Genomic DNA, 15,489 nt, shown 5'->3' on the forward strand with positions numbered 1-15,489 from the left:
AAACAAAAGATGAAAATGTTATTTACCATCTTATGGTGCATTTTAAAAATAAAGAATTAAATTAAATTCTGAAAACATTTAGCAATAAGTAAAACAATCACAAAACAACTTAAGTACTAGTTCTACCTGACCTACAAATGAGTATCTTTAATTTTAGACATACATATATATGTCAATACTATATATATATATAATACACACACACAATATAGTACTATATATATAGTATTGAACATATACTACAAAACCAGATTATGTCATTCAATTCACATGGATGACCATGTGTCTTTAAAACAATAATAGAGAAAACATATTGAGAGGAAAACTATTACCTTTTGATAAAAAAATTACGTGGTTCAAATAAAGAAATTTCTTATCTTTGCATTTGGATTTTTAAATTCATGCCATTTACTCTTATTTGAGAAAATTTTCAGATTGTTTCCTCTGATCATTAATTTATGGTAAAGTCATAATGTGGTGCAAGATCAGATTGGCATAAGAGGAGGCAAGCAGATATTTGCTTTGGTGAAAAAATCTTTAGGTAAATTACATGGAAAAGGTATATAACCTAGATGAAGTCATTACAGTAGGAGTAGACAATATTTGAATGCAACACAAAAAGAAACACAAAAATAGATTTACCTAACTGAGTAAAAGTTATCTATGCTGATTATTCCAGTCAGGCAACAATTAAGGACTTAGTTACCTGTTTTTACTGCTGTACTGGTTGTTATTTACAATTATGCATTCAACAGTCAGAAATAAGTATTATAGAGGACCATGCAGAATATGTACATTTATAAATAGCCTTAATTTTCTCATTCTGTACAAAGTTAATGTAGTATTTAATGTACTACATACAAGAGAGAAAGCAAAAAATCACATAGGGGCAATTTCCCATAAGATCTCAAGTTTTATGTCTGAATCAGAACTTTCACTCTTTCTATAGATGATTACAGTAAATTAAAATGCATATAATACTAGCATGGTTAAATTATATACATCTCATGGTAGTACTGAAAAGTGTACATACTCTAATTTTGTGCTTCACAAATACAGTTTTGGCCCCTCAGATGAAACAGTGCATGTGGAATCTGTACAATAAATGTTGGTTATACTATTAAGTGCAACTCTTTGGTGAGATTTACATTGTTGGTTCACTTCTGTATATAGTATACTGAAGAATGCTTGGATCAAATATATTTTTACCTGAAAATGAAACACACTTTTCTCCAGAACATGAACTGCAGTCTTTAGGATGACTAATGACTTTTCATCAGTTCCACTTTGGTTCAGTTTACAACAAGGTTAAAAATCCAAAGCAAATACTACTTGTATCAATTACCTAAAAACTCATTTTGCAGTGATGAAAATCTGAAAAGAACTAACACTAGACACCTTTAGATTGGTCTCCTATTTCATTAGTAGAAGGGAAAAAAATTGCCTTTAAATAAATGTTACCAAAAAAATGCCGATGTTAAGTATTTGGGGGGTATAGAGAAAACCAACACCTTTATTGGGCTGTATAATGATATAATCCTTCAGTATGAATTGGTATGTCTTACTGAAACTTCTATGGGTCTTACTATCTTCACACAAAAAACACAGTTAATCCTGGTGGCTTTATGTCTCAATAAACCCATTTGTAGCTAAAAGGGTCATAAATAAAAATAAATTATCACACCTAATCTAGTGAAAAGCACAGCTGAGTAACACAGTGCACTGCAGAATATGGGTGATTTAAGCTGGGACCACCTGGCTGGGAGCTGCTTGTGAGTCTGTGCCAGTGAGTATAACAAGCGAGCATTACATTGCATACTGATACCCCAGGATGAGATCAAAATTCTAAATTAAACTGTGTTTTTGATGTGATGACTTCTCTTTTGTCACACAATAAAGTCAAAATGCTGTGAATCTGAAGCATTGTAACTTTGGGAGTGTATGTGTATGCGTATATGTGTACACACACATTACTTTCATCACTTCTAAGATTAAATAAAATACAAAAGCACAAACTTAGCAGTTATCTGCTGATAGTATAGCATTTACTAGTTTTGATTCTCTTCTTGTGCTTTCAAGTTCTCCTGCACATAAAACTTTAATGAAATGTATTACACTTGAGGATCATTTTGGAAGGGAAGTCACGGTGCCCTTCCCAAGTGTAGTGATGAATCTCCACATTCTTACCTGGTGATAAAGTGCTTCGGGGTAATCCTGCATCATCAACCGAAACAGAGCCAATAGGGCTGAGCCAAAATTGTCAAAATTAGTGAAGCCATGATCAGGATTAATGCCAGCTTTGACACACACATATCCTTCAGGGCACTGACTGAAAAAGCCAAAGAAAAGAGAAACTGCTCACTTTAGGGACTTTCAAATGATAGAAACCATAAATGTGGAACATCTGTCTATAAATAATAGAAGTTCCTCAGGGAGTAATATATCTTTCAAACACGTGGCTCATCTCCCACTGCCTTCTCAGGCCATATTAATAGCCCAAGGGGGATGTTGACATAGCAAGCAGTTGTTTAACTCTCTGTGCCACACCTCTGGCAAAATTCTTACATTGAAATTCTAACGTTCTCCAAGGTTATTGTATTATGAGACAAAAGTTTGGATCATGACAATGGAGACTTGCAAATATGATCACCACCCTTGCAGGAGAAGTTCAGGAGAGATTCCACATCCTTTAAGCATGGGAGGAAAGAGCAACATGGAGCTGATTAAGAGCCACTTGTGACCCCCTTCAGACACCACATTTATGGATAGCTTTTTGTTGGATTCTCAGCCTCCCAGCCTGAGAGAAATTCGTGTTGTTTGTAAGTCACTCAAACTATGCTATCTTATTACAACAGCCTGAATGGACCAAGATAACTTCTCACCATAGCTTTTATCATAAAATGAGATAATCAAGTAATGATGTACAGTAAGAGCTACAATCATTCAGCAAGTAGTATTGATTTGTGACATCACCTTGATGGAAAGCATTCTCTGCACTTACCCAGCATCTGTTCTGTTACCACACAAAAGAGCATATCTTTCTCCTTCCAAATAATAAAAGGTTTTTGTTTCTAGAATAAAGAAAAGATATTCTGCGTGTCAGCCTTAGTAGAAGATGTGCAGGCCAGTGGGATCTATACTGAAGATGAGCAGCCAGTCTGCAGCTGAGAGGGGGTAGCTTATGCACAACCTTTTTCACCTACCAACTGATGCATAGCAAAAGACCTTCAGGAATCCAGCTGATGCACTGCCCTGGAAGTGACAAAACTCAGTACAAAGACAAAAATGCTTCTTAAAATGAAGACTTTTAGAGAAAGAGTAAGAAAACCAGCCAGGAAGAGCAGATTTATGAAAAAAAAAAAACCTCCAACTAAATTGTTTGAAAACAACACTACTTGTGGTCTATGACTTGCATTTATAAGCATAGCATTTTCATTAAATTTTTTATATAACAGATGTTATACATTTCATAGGTATAATCTTTTTTTTTAAAATAATAAAATTTATTTTGACATTCTTTACATACTTAGTTAGAGTAAGAAGGTTCAAGGGCTACAGGAAAGTGGATAATACTAATATGTTTTCCATATTGTTACCTTCATGTTTAAAAGGGGGGTATTAAGGGAGAAGGCCCACCCAATTTCCCACCCTCCCCAAGTCCCGGGTGTAGGGCATGCTCTGAGGTTCTTGCTCAAGTGGCCCTGACATTGCAACAGTTATGAATCGCTGTCAATCCTGCCGCTCCAAGCACTATGAGGTCTTTGAAAAATCCACTGATTGACATAGTCCATCATAGCTGAGATGGTTGGTTGACCCGTTCTGTCTTCTCTCTTTTCTTCGTTAGGGTTCTGAGTCCAGCATTTAGATTAGGAAGATCTCCAAAGAAACTTCTTGTATGTGCTAACAAGTACAGGGCCTGGCACCGTCCATCGTTCCAATCAGTTGGTGGTTGTAAATGCTGGGTTGGTTCTGTTTTCACTCCCGACTTCCACTGGAACCAATGGGTGTTGCAGTCCAGCCTGGTTCTGCCCAGCACATACTTGGTCCTCACCTAAACCAGTGGGAGCTGCAGCCTAGTTGGAGCGACCCACAATAACCCCCACCAGGACCGCCCCTACTCTGGTTTGCCAGTAAGTGTAGCAGTAATCCAGTCTGTCCCACACCCCATTCCACCCCAGCCGCTGTTTAGTTTTATGTCCTCCCATGAAAGTGGTAACCCAAGAGGGATGAGCCCACTATTTCCCTCCCAGGCCTCTCCCACTCCCAGATTCCAATTGATGCTGCCCAAACAAACCTCACCCACTTTAATTTGTTTGCACCAGTAGGAATAATCCGCCCAGCCCGGCTTTTCCCTGATCTAGTCCACATGGGGCGCACAGGTGTGGTAGCTCTGCCTAGTCAGGTCTGCCCCCATCCCAGCCCATGCTCTCCTGTGGAAGTAGCTGTCCTGCAAAGGAACCCTCCCTTATTCCCCTGCTGGCTCTGCCTACTTCCTTCTTGTTCTCAGGCTGGTTGGACGCTGCGGTCCCCTCCGGTACAGGCAACCTCACCTCGGCATTCCGTATTGTGCACTGGTCTTTGTTGCGACCGAACCTGGGTCGACCCACACTGGTGCTTGGATTTGCCAGTGGATGACGTGGACAGATTCAGCCTGGTCTTGCCCCCACGTCTGCCAAGTGTATGCCAGTGGGTAGCTTTCCATGGCCTTTCCTGGGCTGTTTCCTATCATGTTTCTTGCGCTTACCTGCCGGGTCTGTGTCCTGCCAGAGGAGTTGCCCAGGCTCCTCCATCAGAACCTCTCCCAATGCCAGGTTACACGCTTACCAGTGGGTCCATGAGCCAACCCTGCTCAGTCCACCTCCTGTCATAGCAGGAACTGTGGCTTTTCCTGACTGGCCTTCCACCCAATCTGGTTCTTGCTGTTGGATGTTCCAGCCCAGCCATGGTTTGTCCATACCTACGTATGGCTCACACATGGCTCAGTAGGGGTTTGAGACCTTGCCTAGTCTATCACACATCTGCCCTGGTCCTCCAGAACACCAGGGGGAGTCGGGGTCCAGCCTGGTTCGGTGCATCCAATCCCAGTCCACACTTGTGCCAAGGGAGACTGCAACTGTATCCAGATCAGAACGCAGCCCCCCTTCCAGGCCACGCGCCTCTTTGTGGGAACCTCAGCCCAGCTAGGGTTGTCCCCTTTGCTCCCCAACCGGGTCTGTTCCCAGCCATAGCACACTCGCATGCCAGTGGTTGCTCTGACTCAGCTTGGCACAGCTCCTCACCTGTCCCAACCTCTGCCTTAGACACTGTGGCTTCGTGTCCCTGGCTCCCGCAGACCAGTAGGTACAAGAGCCTAGCTTGGCATGACCTTTGCTCCCTCCTGGTTTCTAGTTTTACTTGTGGGCTAAGGTTTGCTCATTTGTACCAGATCTACTCTGTTCCCTACCAGTTGACACGCTAGCCAGCCGTTGGAGCTACTTTTGTAGGACAAGCCCCAAGCCCAGGCTTCTGCATGGACTGGTACTTGGTGCCCAGCATTATTAGTGATTACAAATTTTGCAAGGAAAAGTTACTGCCTGTTTGAGGTCCGAGAATCACAATGGGTTCAACCTGGAGCTAATTAAGCAGCGACTCAAAGAATAAAATCCCCAGAGCTCCCCAGCCGGGCGGCCAGCAGGCGGAGCCTGGCGCCAATGGCACACTGGCCGCCCGGACACGGCTCACCATGTGCCCATGGCGGCCGTCCGGAATCCAGGCATGAGACGCCCCGTCCTGAGACCCACCAGCTGCCGGGAGGCTGCTGGAGGTTTAAAATTCCCAGGCCCAAGGTCGTGCCCCTCCCAAATCCCCTTCGCCGCCCAATGAGGGCGGCGGGTGGGTACCGGACCTGCCCAGTCCCAGAGGCCTCCCCCCTCGGGTCTACTCACCCCAAAGGAAGCAGCCTCTGGAACCCAGCAGGCCCGGACACGGCTCACCATGTGCCCATGGCGGCCGTCCGGAATCCAGGCATGAGACACCCCGTCCTGAGACCCACCCTCATAGGTATAATCTTAATATAAGCATGTTTGTTTCCCTCCCTATCAGGCTCCCTCAAAATTCCCCTCCTTTCTTTTGTTTAATTTTTGCAAAAACATAACTAGATTCCACAGCAATCCCACTCCTGGTTTTTTACCCAAACAAAATGTGTGTATTTTTATTAGTTTACTGGTCATGGAAATGGGCACATATACACACATGTACATACACAAAGGGAGGGAGGAAGGGAAGGCTGGAGAGAGAAAGACAACCCTCCCATTTGCTGGTTAACTCCCCAAATGCTTTCTAACGCTGAGGACAAACTGGGAGCTGGAAATGAAATCTGGGTTTCTGAATTGGATGGCAAGGACTCAACTGCTTGAGTCATCACCCACATGCTCAGAATATACAGAAGTAGACAGAGGAGCAGGACTCAATTCAGCCACTACAATGTGTGATGTAGGTGAGCCAACTGACATCTTAGTATCCATGTCATATATTTTTCTACAATGTTATGTCTGTGGTTGAAAAATTTGCTTCTAGTTTTTCTAAATGCTGGGAGAAAGGAATCGATCATTTTAATAGGAGAAAAAAAGACCCACTAAGAGAGAATGTCCTTATGAAAGAGAATGGGTTTTGAAGGCAAACTGAGTGCGGTTTGAATTCCAGTTTCACAATATTGTATTTAAAGCACCATTGATTTTCTCTGAATTGCCTTATTTGCAATAAGGCATGAGTTATTAACACCTTTTCTAAAGGATTATGGGGAAGCTATAAGGCAAGGACAGTGAATGATACAGGTACAAGAGCCAAGAAATTATCCTATTATAAATGCTATACAAATGATAAATGCAAGTTTTTAAAATGCTTATCAGTATATGAAATAAAAAAGTAGTAAGAATTTTCATCGCGTGGACCTTTTTACTTTGCTTATAAAGACATCTCAAACTGTTTTGAGGATGTATTGCATTTTTTTAAATGGCAGAGTTAGAGAGAGAGAGAAAGAGAGAGAGAAACAGAGTAAGAGGGAGAGGAATGAGGAGAGATGCTGCAACTTCCAGAACAGAACTAGGCTGAAGTCAGGCGCCTGAAACTCCAATCAAGTGGGTCCAAGCATGCACGCCATCAGCTACTGCCTTCTTATGGCACTTTAGCAGGAAGCTAGAAGTGGAGTAACCAGGACTCAAACCTGTGTCCTGGTATAGGATGCTGGCGTTGCCAGTGTTCACAATAAGGACCTCTCAAAAATCTTAGTTAATAAACTTACTTTTATATTTTAATAAGCAACTTTATTAGAAGAAAGCAATATTATAAAGAGACTATTTTAAGATTTCTCTCATGGATGCGAGTAATATTTTGGCTATAATCTTTGGGGAAAGGAAATTTGCACAATTAACTCTAAAGATTGGGCACTTGCTCTTCTAATAATGAAACAGATCCAAATTAGCACTTTAGAATTACAATAGATTTACACAGTTTGCTCTGAAGTTCAACGTTCATAGTTTCTGACATTGCCTCTATAAATAACTTGTATAAAACTGCCATAAGTGGTATTTCTTACCTCGAATGTAATATGGGTTTTCAGTACTGTTACGCAGTGTTTCATTTTCATTTTCCTGAGGCCATCGTAAACATTTGTGCTTTAGGTTACCCATGAAGAGCCCCATCCCAATTAGAGAAAATACACTCAGAAAAAACAGAGTTAGGATAATGACACCAAGCAGTTTCTTGAAGCAGTGGATGAGGATCACTACAAGTGACTTCAGACCTGGAAAGAGAAAGGCTTATTTTTGGTAAAATAAGATCTAGTTAAGCAGCATTAGTAAACTTTGCCGTGCAAAATGCTTTATCAATTGAAACTGATAGTTTTATATCTCATATTGTTTCCTTATTATTCAGCTCTACTGAACAGAATATTAAAAAATCTGTGATTTCTGTATTGCTGCTAATTTAAAATACCTGACAAAATAATTCAGACACAACATTTAGAATTGTTTCTCTTTACAAATATTAAAATACAAAACTATAAATGTAAATGAGTTAGAAATACTGCTGAAATATAAAATAGCTTGAAGGAACAAGATGAAACCGCCCTTTTAACTGTGACATATGGACTCAACCATTGTTTCCTTGCTTCTTTATTCACTTCTCTCCTTCCTCTCTGATATATATGTTTAGGACCTCAAATGAATAAGAACATTAACTCTGCGATGTTGAGCAAGTAAGTCAACATTTATTTACCTCAATTTTATTTTCATAAAATTGGGAGTAACCATACCGCGTTATTAATATAGAAGACAAAAAACTGTAAGGATGAAAGCGGCATCTTATAACTTGATTATTGTGTGTAGGCCCTGCCCATATTGCTGTTGAACAGTAGTCTTTATATGATTTACTTATTGAACATTATTTACGGTGAATGTAGCAGTAATCCTGTGATTATAAAGTAACTTGAAATGTATTGTAAAAATTAAAGGAAAGAAAAAGAAGTAAGGAAGGGGGATTAAGGTAAGTATGAAGGGAGGGAAGTATGGTTACATATATACATATAGTATGATTAGATCTATGAAATACATGAAACCTATTCTCTTTACACTAAACATTAAAAACAATTAAACATCTATCCATGTATAACATACTCAGTTGTTCATTGAATGAAATGGAATGGGAACAGTCATTTATGTCTCTATAGAAATATGGTATTTAGGATTAAACCTGAAAGTTTACTTCTTTTCATGCAAAAACTTCTTTGTAATCTTTTGCCACCACTTTTTAGCTTTAAAACATTTTTATTTATAAACAGAACAGATTTCATTTCTTTCCTCTGTACAGTTTAAGAACATAGTGCTTCTCATTTATCCTTGCTTGCTCTCTTCCACTCTCCCTATTTGTTTGTTTCTTATTTTTCTTTTTATTTTTACAGTAACATGCATTCATTCCATTTATAGCCACAGTCCTAGTCCTCCACTAAAGGAAGAATTTAATAAATAGAAAGTAGAAAGACTACTAGACAAGAGCTATAAACAACAATCAAATCTCAAGTCATCACTTTCACTACTATACATAACTTTCTTCCTAGTAAATGTATTATTTACAGGTCAAATAAAACGTTTATTTTTAGTGTTACAAATCTTTTTAAGTTTTACATAGAAATTCCTTGTCAAAATATGCAACCATGCTTAAGAATTATTACATATATTGACATTTTAATTTTATTTATTCATTGTATTTGATAGAGAGGAAACCCACTGCTTTGCTTTCTACATGCCCACAAAAGCTGAGGTTAGCCAGGACAAAGCCAGGAGAAGGAACTCACTACAGTCTCCCATGTGTGTGGCAGGGATCTGATGACTTTTACAATCACCTGCTGCCTTCTTTGGTACACACCATCTGTAGTTAGAATTAGGAGCAAAGTCGAAAACTGGAACTCGGGTGGTCTGACAGCGGCAGTCCACAGGACCGTTTAAACTGCGCACCAAAAGCCCATCCCTCATGGTATCTTTTTCAGGGTCATCAATTATACATGTGATGAAATTAATTTTTTTCATCTTTAATCCATCCCAGTTTTTGCTCTACTGCATTAGCACAGAACTCCTGATTTTTTAATATATAAATGTGTTTGCTGCACTGATTACACTATTTCCTATTGCTTCTACTACCACTAAATATTTACATGGGGTACTTTAATCTTTACCATTTTTAGTTTCAACTTTATTTGTATTTGCCTATTTTATTATCTTGTTTTCATCTTCTGCTTAAAAGTGTCTAGGGCATATTATACTGAGGTTACAAAATGCTGATTCCATAGGCTTGCTTCTATTCCTTAAACAGGTTTCTTTAAAAAAAAAAATCACATTGTTTTGGGCCTGGCACGGTGGCCTAGTGGCTAAAAAGTCCTCACCTTGCATGCCCAGGTTCCCATATAGGAACCGGTTCTAATCCTGTTGGCCCTGTATCCCATCCAGCTCCCTGTTTGTGGCCTGGGAAAACAGTATAAGAGGGCTCAAGTCTTTGGGACCCTGCACCAATGTGGGAGACCTGGAAGAGTCTCCTGGATCCTGGCTTTGGATCGGCACAGTTCCAGCTGTTGTGGCCGCTTGGGGAGTGAAATCAGACGGAAGATTACTCTCTGCCTCTCCTCCTCTCTGTATATCTGACTTTCCAATGAAAATAAAATCTTTTAGAAATCACATTGTTTCTATTAACTAGCCTGTTTATCTTTCTGTATTGAGAAATATTTCCACATACTTCATTTTATTATGATATGCCTTCTTTATGTTCCTTCAGGCAAATAGTGTGAATCTCAGAGCCTGCATACTCCAGGCTCCTATGAGCAGGTTCTTCCTCTGTGAACTTCGATTCTCCTGTTTTCTTTCATTATCCTAAGTTCAAGGTGCAGGTTATGCAACCTTATGTTCTAGTAATTGCAAGTTTACCCTGTGGGTACCTGGGGAGGAAATGCTACCAAAAAGAAATTGGGGGACAGTACTGTCTTAGACAACTGACAAAGTTTATTTCCAAGGTTACAGTTCTTACAGACTCAGTAAAACTTAGTTCAGACAACTCAGAACTGAGTTCAAGCAGGCTAATAAGATAAACTGATCAAAGCATTATTGAAGTTGGGAACAGATGAGGAATACTCTCCACTCTTGGCTACCTGACCAGGCAGATCTTGCCTATCATCAAGGGGAGCACAAAGGCACGTCCAAGGACCTACTGAGAGCAACAGCACACCCTGGGTGAGAGGCCCGCCACCTCCTCTTTCCTGGGTCCTCTTCTCAACAGGATCCCACAGGCCTCTGCTGTCCCAGCTGTCCTGGTGGATGTATTCCAACAAGTAATATTCAGAGTGTGACAAGCAAACAACAGATACTGACAATCCAGTAAGGGAATTCTCACTGCTTGTTTTCTTAGCTAGAATTTGGTGATGTCACAGGCCATTTGGCTAAACAATCTTATGCAGATACAATTCCCAAGACATATAATTTATAGTTTTGATTATGGGTTGATATTTTACTGTACTCTCAGGTTATGAATATATTAAGATTTTCTCCAATCTTCTCTTTTTCTCATCCTGAATTCCAATCTCACAGTATGCCCAAGTCTGGCCTTAGCGCTCCACTTCAGAACATCCTGTAAATAAAGTGTGTCTGACAGTCACCATTTCATTTCTCAGTGCAGCTATTTCCTGATACTTCTCACAGCGGCCAGAATGAGTGAAACTGTTTGCCTCCTTCAAAAGGATATATTAGGAGTTGGTGGGTACCTGCTGAAGCATCTTCAGAAACGGAAGCTAAAATTAGCCCTCGGCATCTTCTGTCTACATGATCCTAGCTGTAATTTATTTAGCAAAGTCCTTTGAGCACTGTAACATGTGGATTGCACATTCTCAAGCACTGAACTTTGTTAGCTTACAGTCCTTTGTATCAACTGATTTCTCAATGCAATGAGGAAAAGGAAACAGATCAGTTTTCTTTCTAGCTTGCTATCTCAGAAATTTCAGGATAATTTTATAAACTCACAAAAATATAAATAGAATACGTACATAAAAAGAATAAAAATAAAACACACTTGATTGATCCCTATATTTTGTATTGTAAGTACTGGTCCCACATATCCACATACAATAAATATAGTGTAACATTTTCTCTTGCCTTTCTGCAGTGACAGATTGAAACTACTCTTGCTTTCAAAGCAGAGACATTATTCAAGTTAATACTTTCTCTAAGGAACAAAAGATTTGAAGTGAATACAGAGCAGTATATAAAACAAAATGAGGAAAATGAATTCAATAATAATCTTACCTTGATTTAGAGGAATAATCTTCAGAATTCTCAGAGTTCTAACAGTTTGAAGCTTTAGAATCAAGTTTACAGGTACATATCTGGCTATGAGCCTGTGAATTTAAGTCATAATTACTGAAAAGTCATGTTTATGTTACCTACAGTTTTATACTTTCTGAAGCCATTTTAAAAACCACGTATTCAAGTGTTGTTCCCATTCTAATTATGCTGTTTTGCAAATAACTTTGTTATTAATTGGAAGACAAAGACAGGCACAAAGCAAAATGGCCAGGAAAACATAAATTTTCATGCTTAAATTATAAGAGTTTGTGAAATTTCAGATTGCAAATACTTAAATTCTATAAGTTAAATATTCTGCATTTTGTTCATAAATATTTAGCTACTAAAAAAGTTAGAACATTAAAAATAGATAATTTGTAAAGGATTGAGATTCATTAAATTATTTGATAAGATGACAGTAATCATGGTGATGATAGCCTCTGATGAGTGTAGAAGGCATTATGATATTGGTCAAGGGCAGTTTGAGCCAAATGAGGAATTCAGGCCCCGCGACTCCAAGATGACTGAATAAGGAAAAGTCACACTGATTTTGATCAAGGGAAGCTAGTCAAGGAAAAATGAAGGAAACATTTCCAGGGAGAATCGAGAGAAGTTTGCAGTAGAAATTGTACAGGTTATATAGAGAGAGGGCATGGAGAAGTACGGACAGTGTAATTATGCAGCACTGAATGAGACTGAAGGAGAAGGCAGTTCTAGAGACAAGAGCGAGGGTTCAGCAGATCAGCATAGTCAGAATACTGGCAGCATTGCAAATGTTGAATCTTGCAGGCCACGCTGACTTTGTGTGCAATGTGGAGCCAAAACAGGAGATGGGGAACCCAAAATAACCATTCTTAAAGAGCCCACTTGTTTCCCCTCATCAGCTGAGAAGTGTGCCCAGACGAGCTGTGAGATAGTGTGCTATTGTAAGAACAACAAAAATTGTGTGTCCATGTTTGTGCAGGTACACTTGACCAAGTGATTTTAATAAAGGAATAATCTGCATTCCACATTTTGAATCTTGGCTTGTGGTCAGATGGGTCTACTCACTCATATTGAATTGTAAGGCATGCACACCTTCTGCCCTACAACAGGCTACCGGACGCAAAGTTGCCAAGGCAGAGCACACAGAGGGAGCTGGCACTGGGAACAACTCCTCTCACTCTATGGGCAGAGCAGGCTAAGGGAATGAACGGATCCACAGCACCCTGTGCCTGTGTGGGTCTTGTACAGAATGATTAGGAATTCTGTGACAGTCTGACAGTTTATGGCATGGCAACTGGGTCTCACGGCATTCAGCGTATTTGACACGAGAGATGAAGAGATCTCCATTTGTCCAACTAGCATAGCAGGGTTCTGTGCTCACAGGGAAGACTGCACAGATCTTTTGTGTGGTTCAACTGCCAGGGTGAGTGGAGACTATATTCACTGTGGCCAACCCCAGGCAGGCATTGGTCACCTTGAGAGGACATGAGACTTAGATCCCTGAAACTATGTGGAAAATTGGGAAGAAACTCCTGGCTCCTGCCTTTGAATTGGCTCAGTTATGGCTATTGCAGTCATGTAGGGAGTGAATCAACAGATGAAAGATTCTGTCACTGCTTCTCTCTGTAAATCTTTCAATTAAAAAAAAATTAAAACCAAAGAGCAAAAAAGAAATCAGCAAGTGCTTCAAGAAATGACTAAAAATAAATATAAAAATGCAAGAACAAAGCCAAGGAAGACACGACTCCCCAAAAGGAAGTGACAGCTCTTCAATACTAGAATGTGAAGACTAAGAGTCAAAATGATGAAATGATGAGAAAAATGATCACATTATTAGGCCAAAGGACACAAACACCAATCTCTAAAAAAATCCATACATGACATGGATAAAAAGTTTTACTGATTGAGAAATTAAAGGAAAAAATATTGAAGCACTAGAAATAAAGAATTCAATGTTACAAATAGAAAATCCTGAAGTAATCCCAACAACAGAGTAACTTTTCCTTGAATGCAAGTGACAGTACTGATACCTAGTGGTTTATAGGAGAGAGACCAGATGATCTTTATGGGTCAGACTGAAATACCAGCCTACTTATAAGTTCTGTGTAGAACTTGTTATCACTGATCAATGCAGACCACCACAGAGCAGCCTATGAGAAAGCTAAGCCTGGGGGTTGTCTAGCAGGGCCAGATCCTAGTACCTGACAGAATGTTGGATCAGGTTATGGGTCACATTAGGCAAGGCCATGACACTATCCAGCACACGAGAAAATCATTTCCAGGGGTAGATTCTGTGGAGGATGTGTGGGCCAAATCCTGTGGAAATACTAGTCGCACTTGTTAGCTCAAGAGTTGGAGGGAGGGGTGATGGGCTGAACTAGGTGTGACCATGGAATCTGCCATTACTTACAGGTAAAGGAACTGATAACAGTCTGGGCTGGTCAAGACAGTAGCACCCGCTTGCACATCCTAAAACAGGGTATGGGTTGGGCCAGACTGCGATGTTCACCAGCTCATAGAAGGCCAAAATGGAAGGCCAGACTATGTCAGGCACTGGCCTAACACTCACTGGCATGTATGAGAACTGGCTCTGGGAGAGGGTCAAGTGGGAGAAATTGGGAAACTCCCCTAGTGGGTTACAACTCTCAATGATGATCACATGCTCCAGGCCTGGGGGTTGAATAAGCTGGGCAAGGTAGCTCCAACTGTTGGCTAATGTGTGAATTGATTATGGAGTGGGGTGGGGGGCCTAAACTGGGCAGGGCCAAGCAAACATTAGCTCACAAGTAAGAATAGAAATCAGGATGGAGCAAAGGTAATGCCGAGCTAGGCTCTTACACTTTCTGGTCTGCATGAGCCAGGGATGCTGATAGGGAGCAGCCCAGACCAGACCAGGGAAAGGTATTCACCAGCATACATTTGGCATAGGCTGTGGGCAGACCAGGCTGAACCAGTTCACATCACCCATTGGTGAATCTGAGCACCAGAAGAGAGTATGGGTCAGGCCATGTTTGGTTGCAACACATACCAGTACATATTACAGCTTGAATTGGGTGCCTGTTGGGCTCGGCTAGACTGTAACCCTCACCAGTGTCAGCTGGAAGTAAGGGTGGGCCGGGCCGGGTCAGACTACAGCACCCACTGGCAAATGCTGATTTGAGGGAGGGCCATGCTGGACTGGGCTGCAGCACCCAAAGCACATATTTAAGAACCAGGGAGGGAGGGGTAGAGCTGATAGAAGGAATGTGGAGGGCACCCCTGCTGGTACACCACTCCCACTGGAGAGCATGAGTTGGGATGGCAGCAGACCAGACCAGACAGGGCTGCAACATCTGTGGGCCGCATGTGAGCCAGATCAGGGAAAAGCCAAACTTGGTTGACTGTCCCTTCTGCTACAAGCATAAATTAGAGAGGGCAAAGGTTGGTTAGGCTTTGCCGCAGCATCAGCTTGCAGATGCTGTCACTGGGGGCTGATTCTGTCAAGTTAAACTGCACAGAAACACCTGGAAAGTGCATGATCAGGGATTGGAAATGACCCAGGAAGAAATAGTGGGCACCTCCCTCTTGGGTTATCACTCCCACTGCAGAGCATGAAAACCAGTAGAGCAGACCAGGCTGGACAGAACGGAACCCATCAACATGAGTGTGT

General features: G+C 40.9%; 1 protein-coding gene across 1 annotated transcript in view; it reads right to left on the reverse strand.

Annotated features, from left to right (window-relative positions):
* SCN7A (sodium voltage-gated channel alpha subunit 7) overlaps positions 1 to 15,489 on the reverse strand; it is a 56,370-nt gene that overhangs the window by 32,927 nt on the left and 7,954 nt on the right. Inside the window, exons 5-8 of the mRNA XM_040971999.1 lie at positions 11,817 to 11,908; positions 7,574 to 7,780; positions 3,002 to 3,071; positions 2,188 to 2,329 (exon numbers count right to left, since the gene is read on the reverse strand). Of these exons, the coding sequence (XP_040827933.1) occupies positions 2,188 to 2,329; positions 3,002 to 3,071; positions 7,574 to 7,780; positions 11,817 to 11,908 (511 nt within the window). The remainder of the gene's footprint in view (positions 1 to 2,187; positions 2,330 to 3,001; positions 3,072 to 7,573; positions 7,781 to 11,816; positions 11,909 to 15,489) is intronic.

Source organism: Ochotona curzoniae, unplaced genomic scaffold (assembly GCF_017591425.1).
Source record: "Ochotona curzoniae isolate NIBS_2020 unplaced genomic scaffold, NIBS_Ocur_1.0 contig_2210, whole genome shotgun sequence".
NCBI lineage: Eukaryota > Metazoa > Chordata > Mammalia > Lagomorpha > Ochotonidae > Ochotona > Ochotona curzoniae.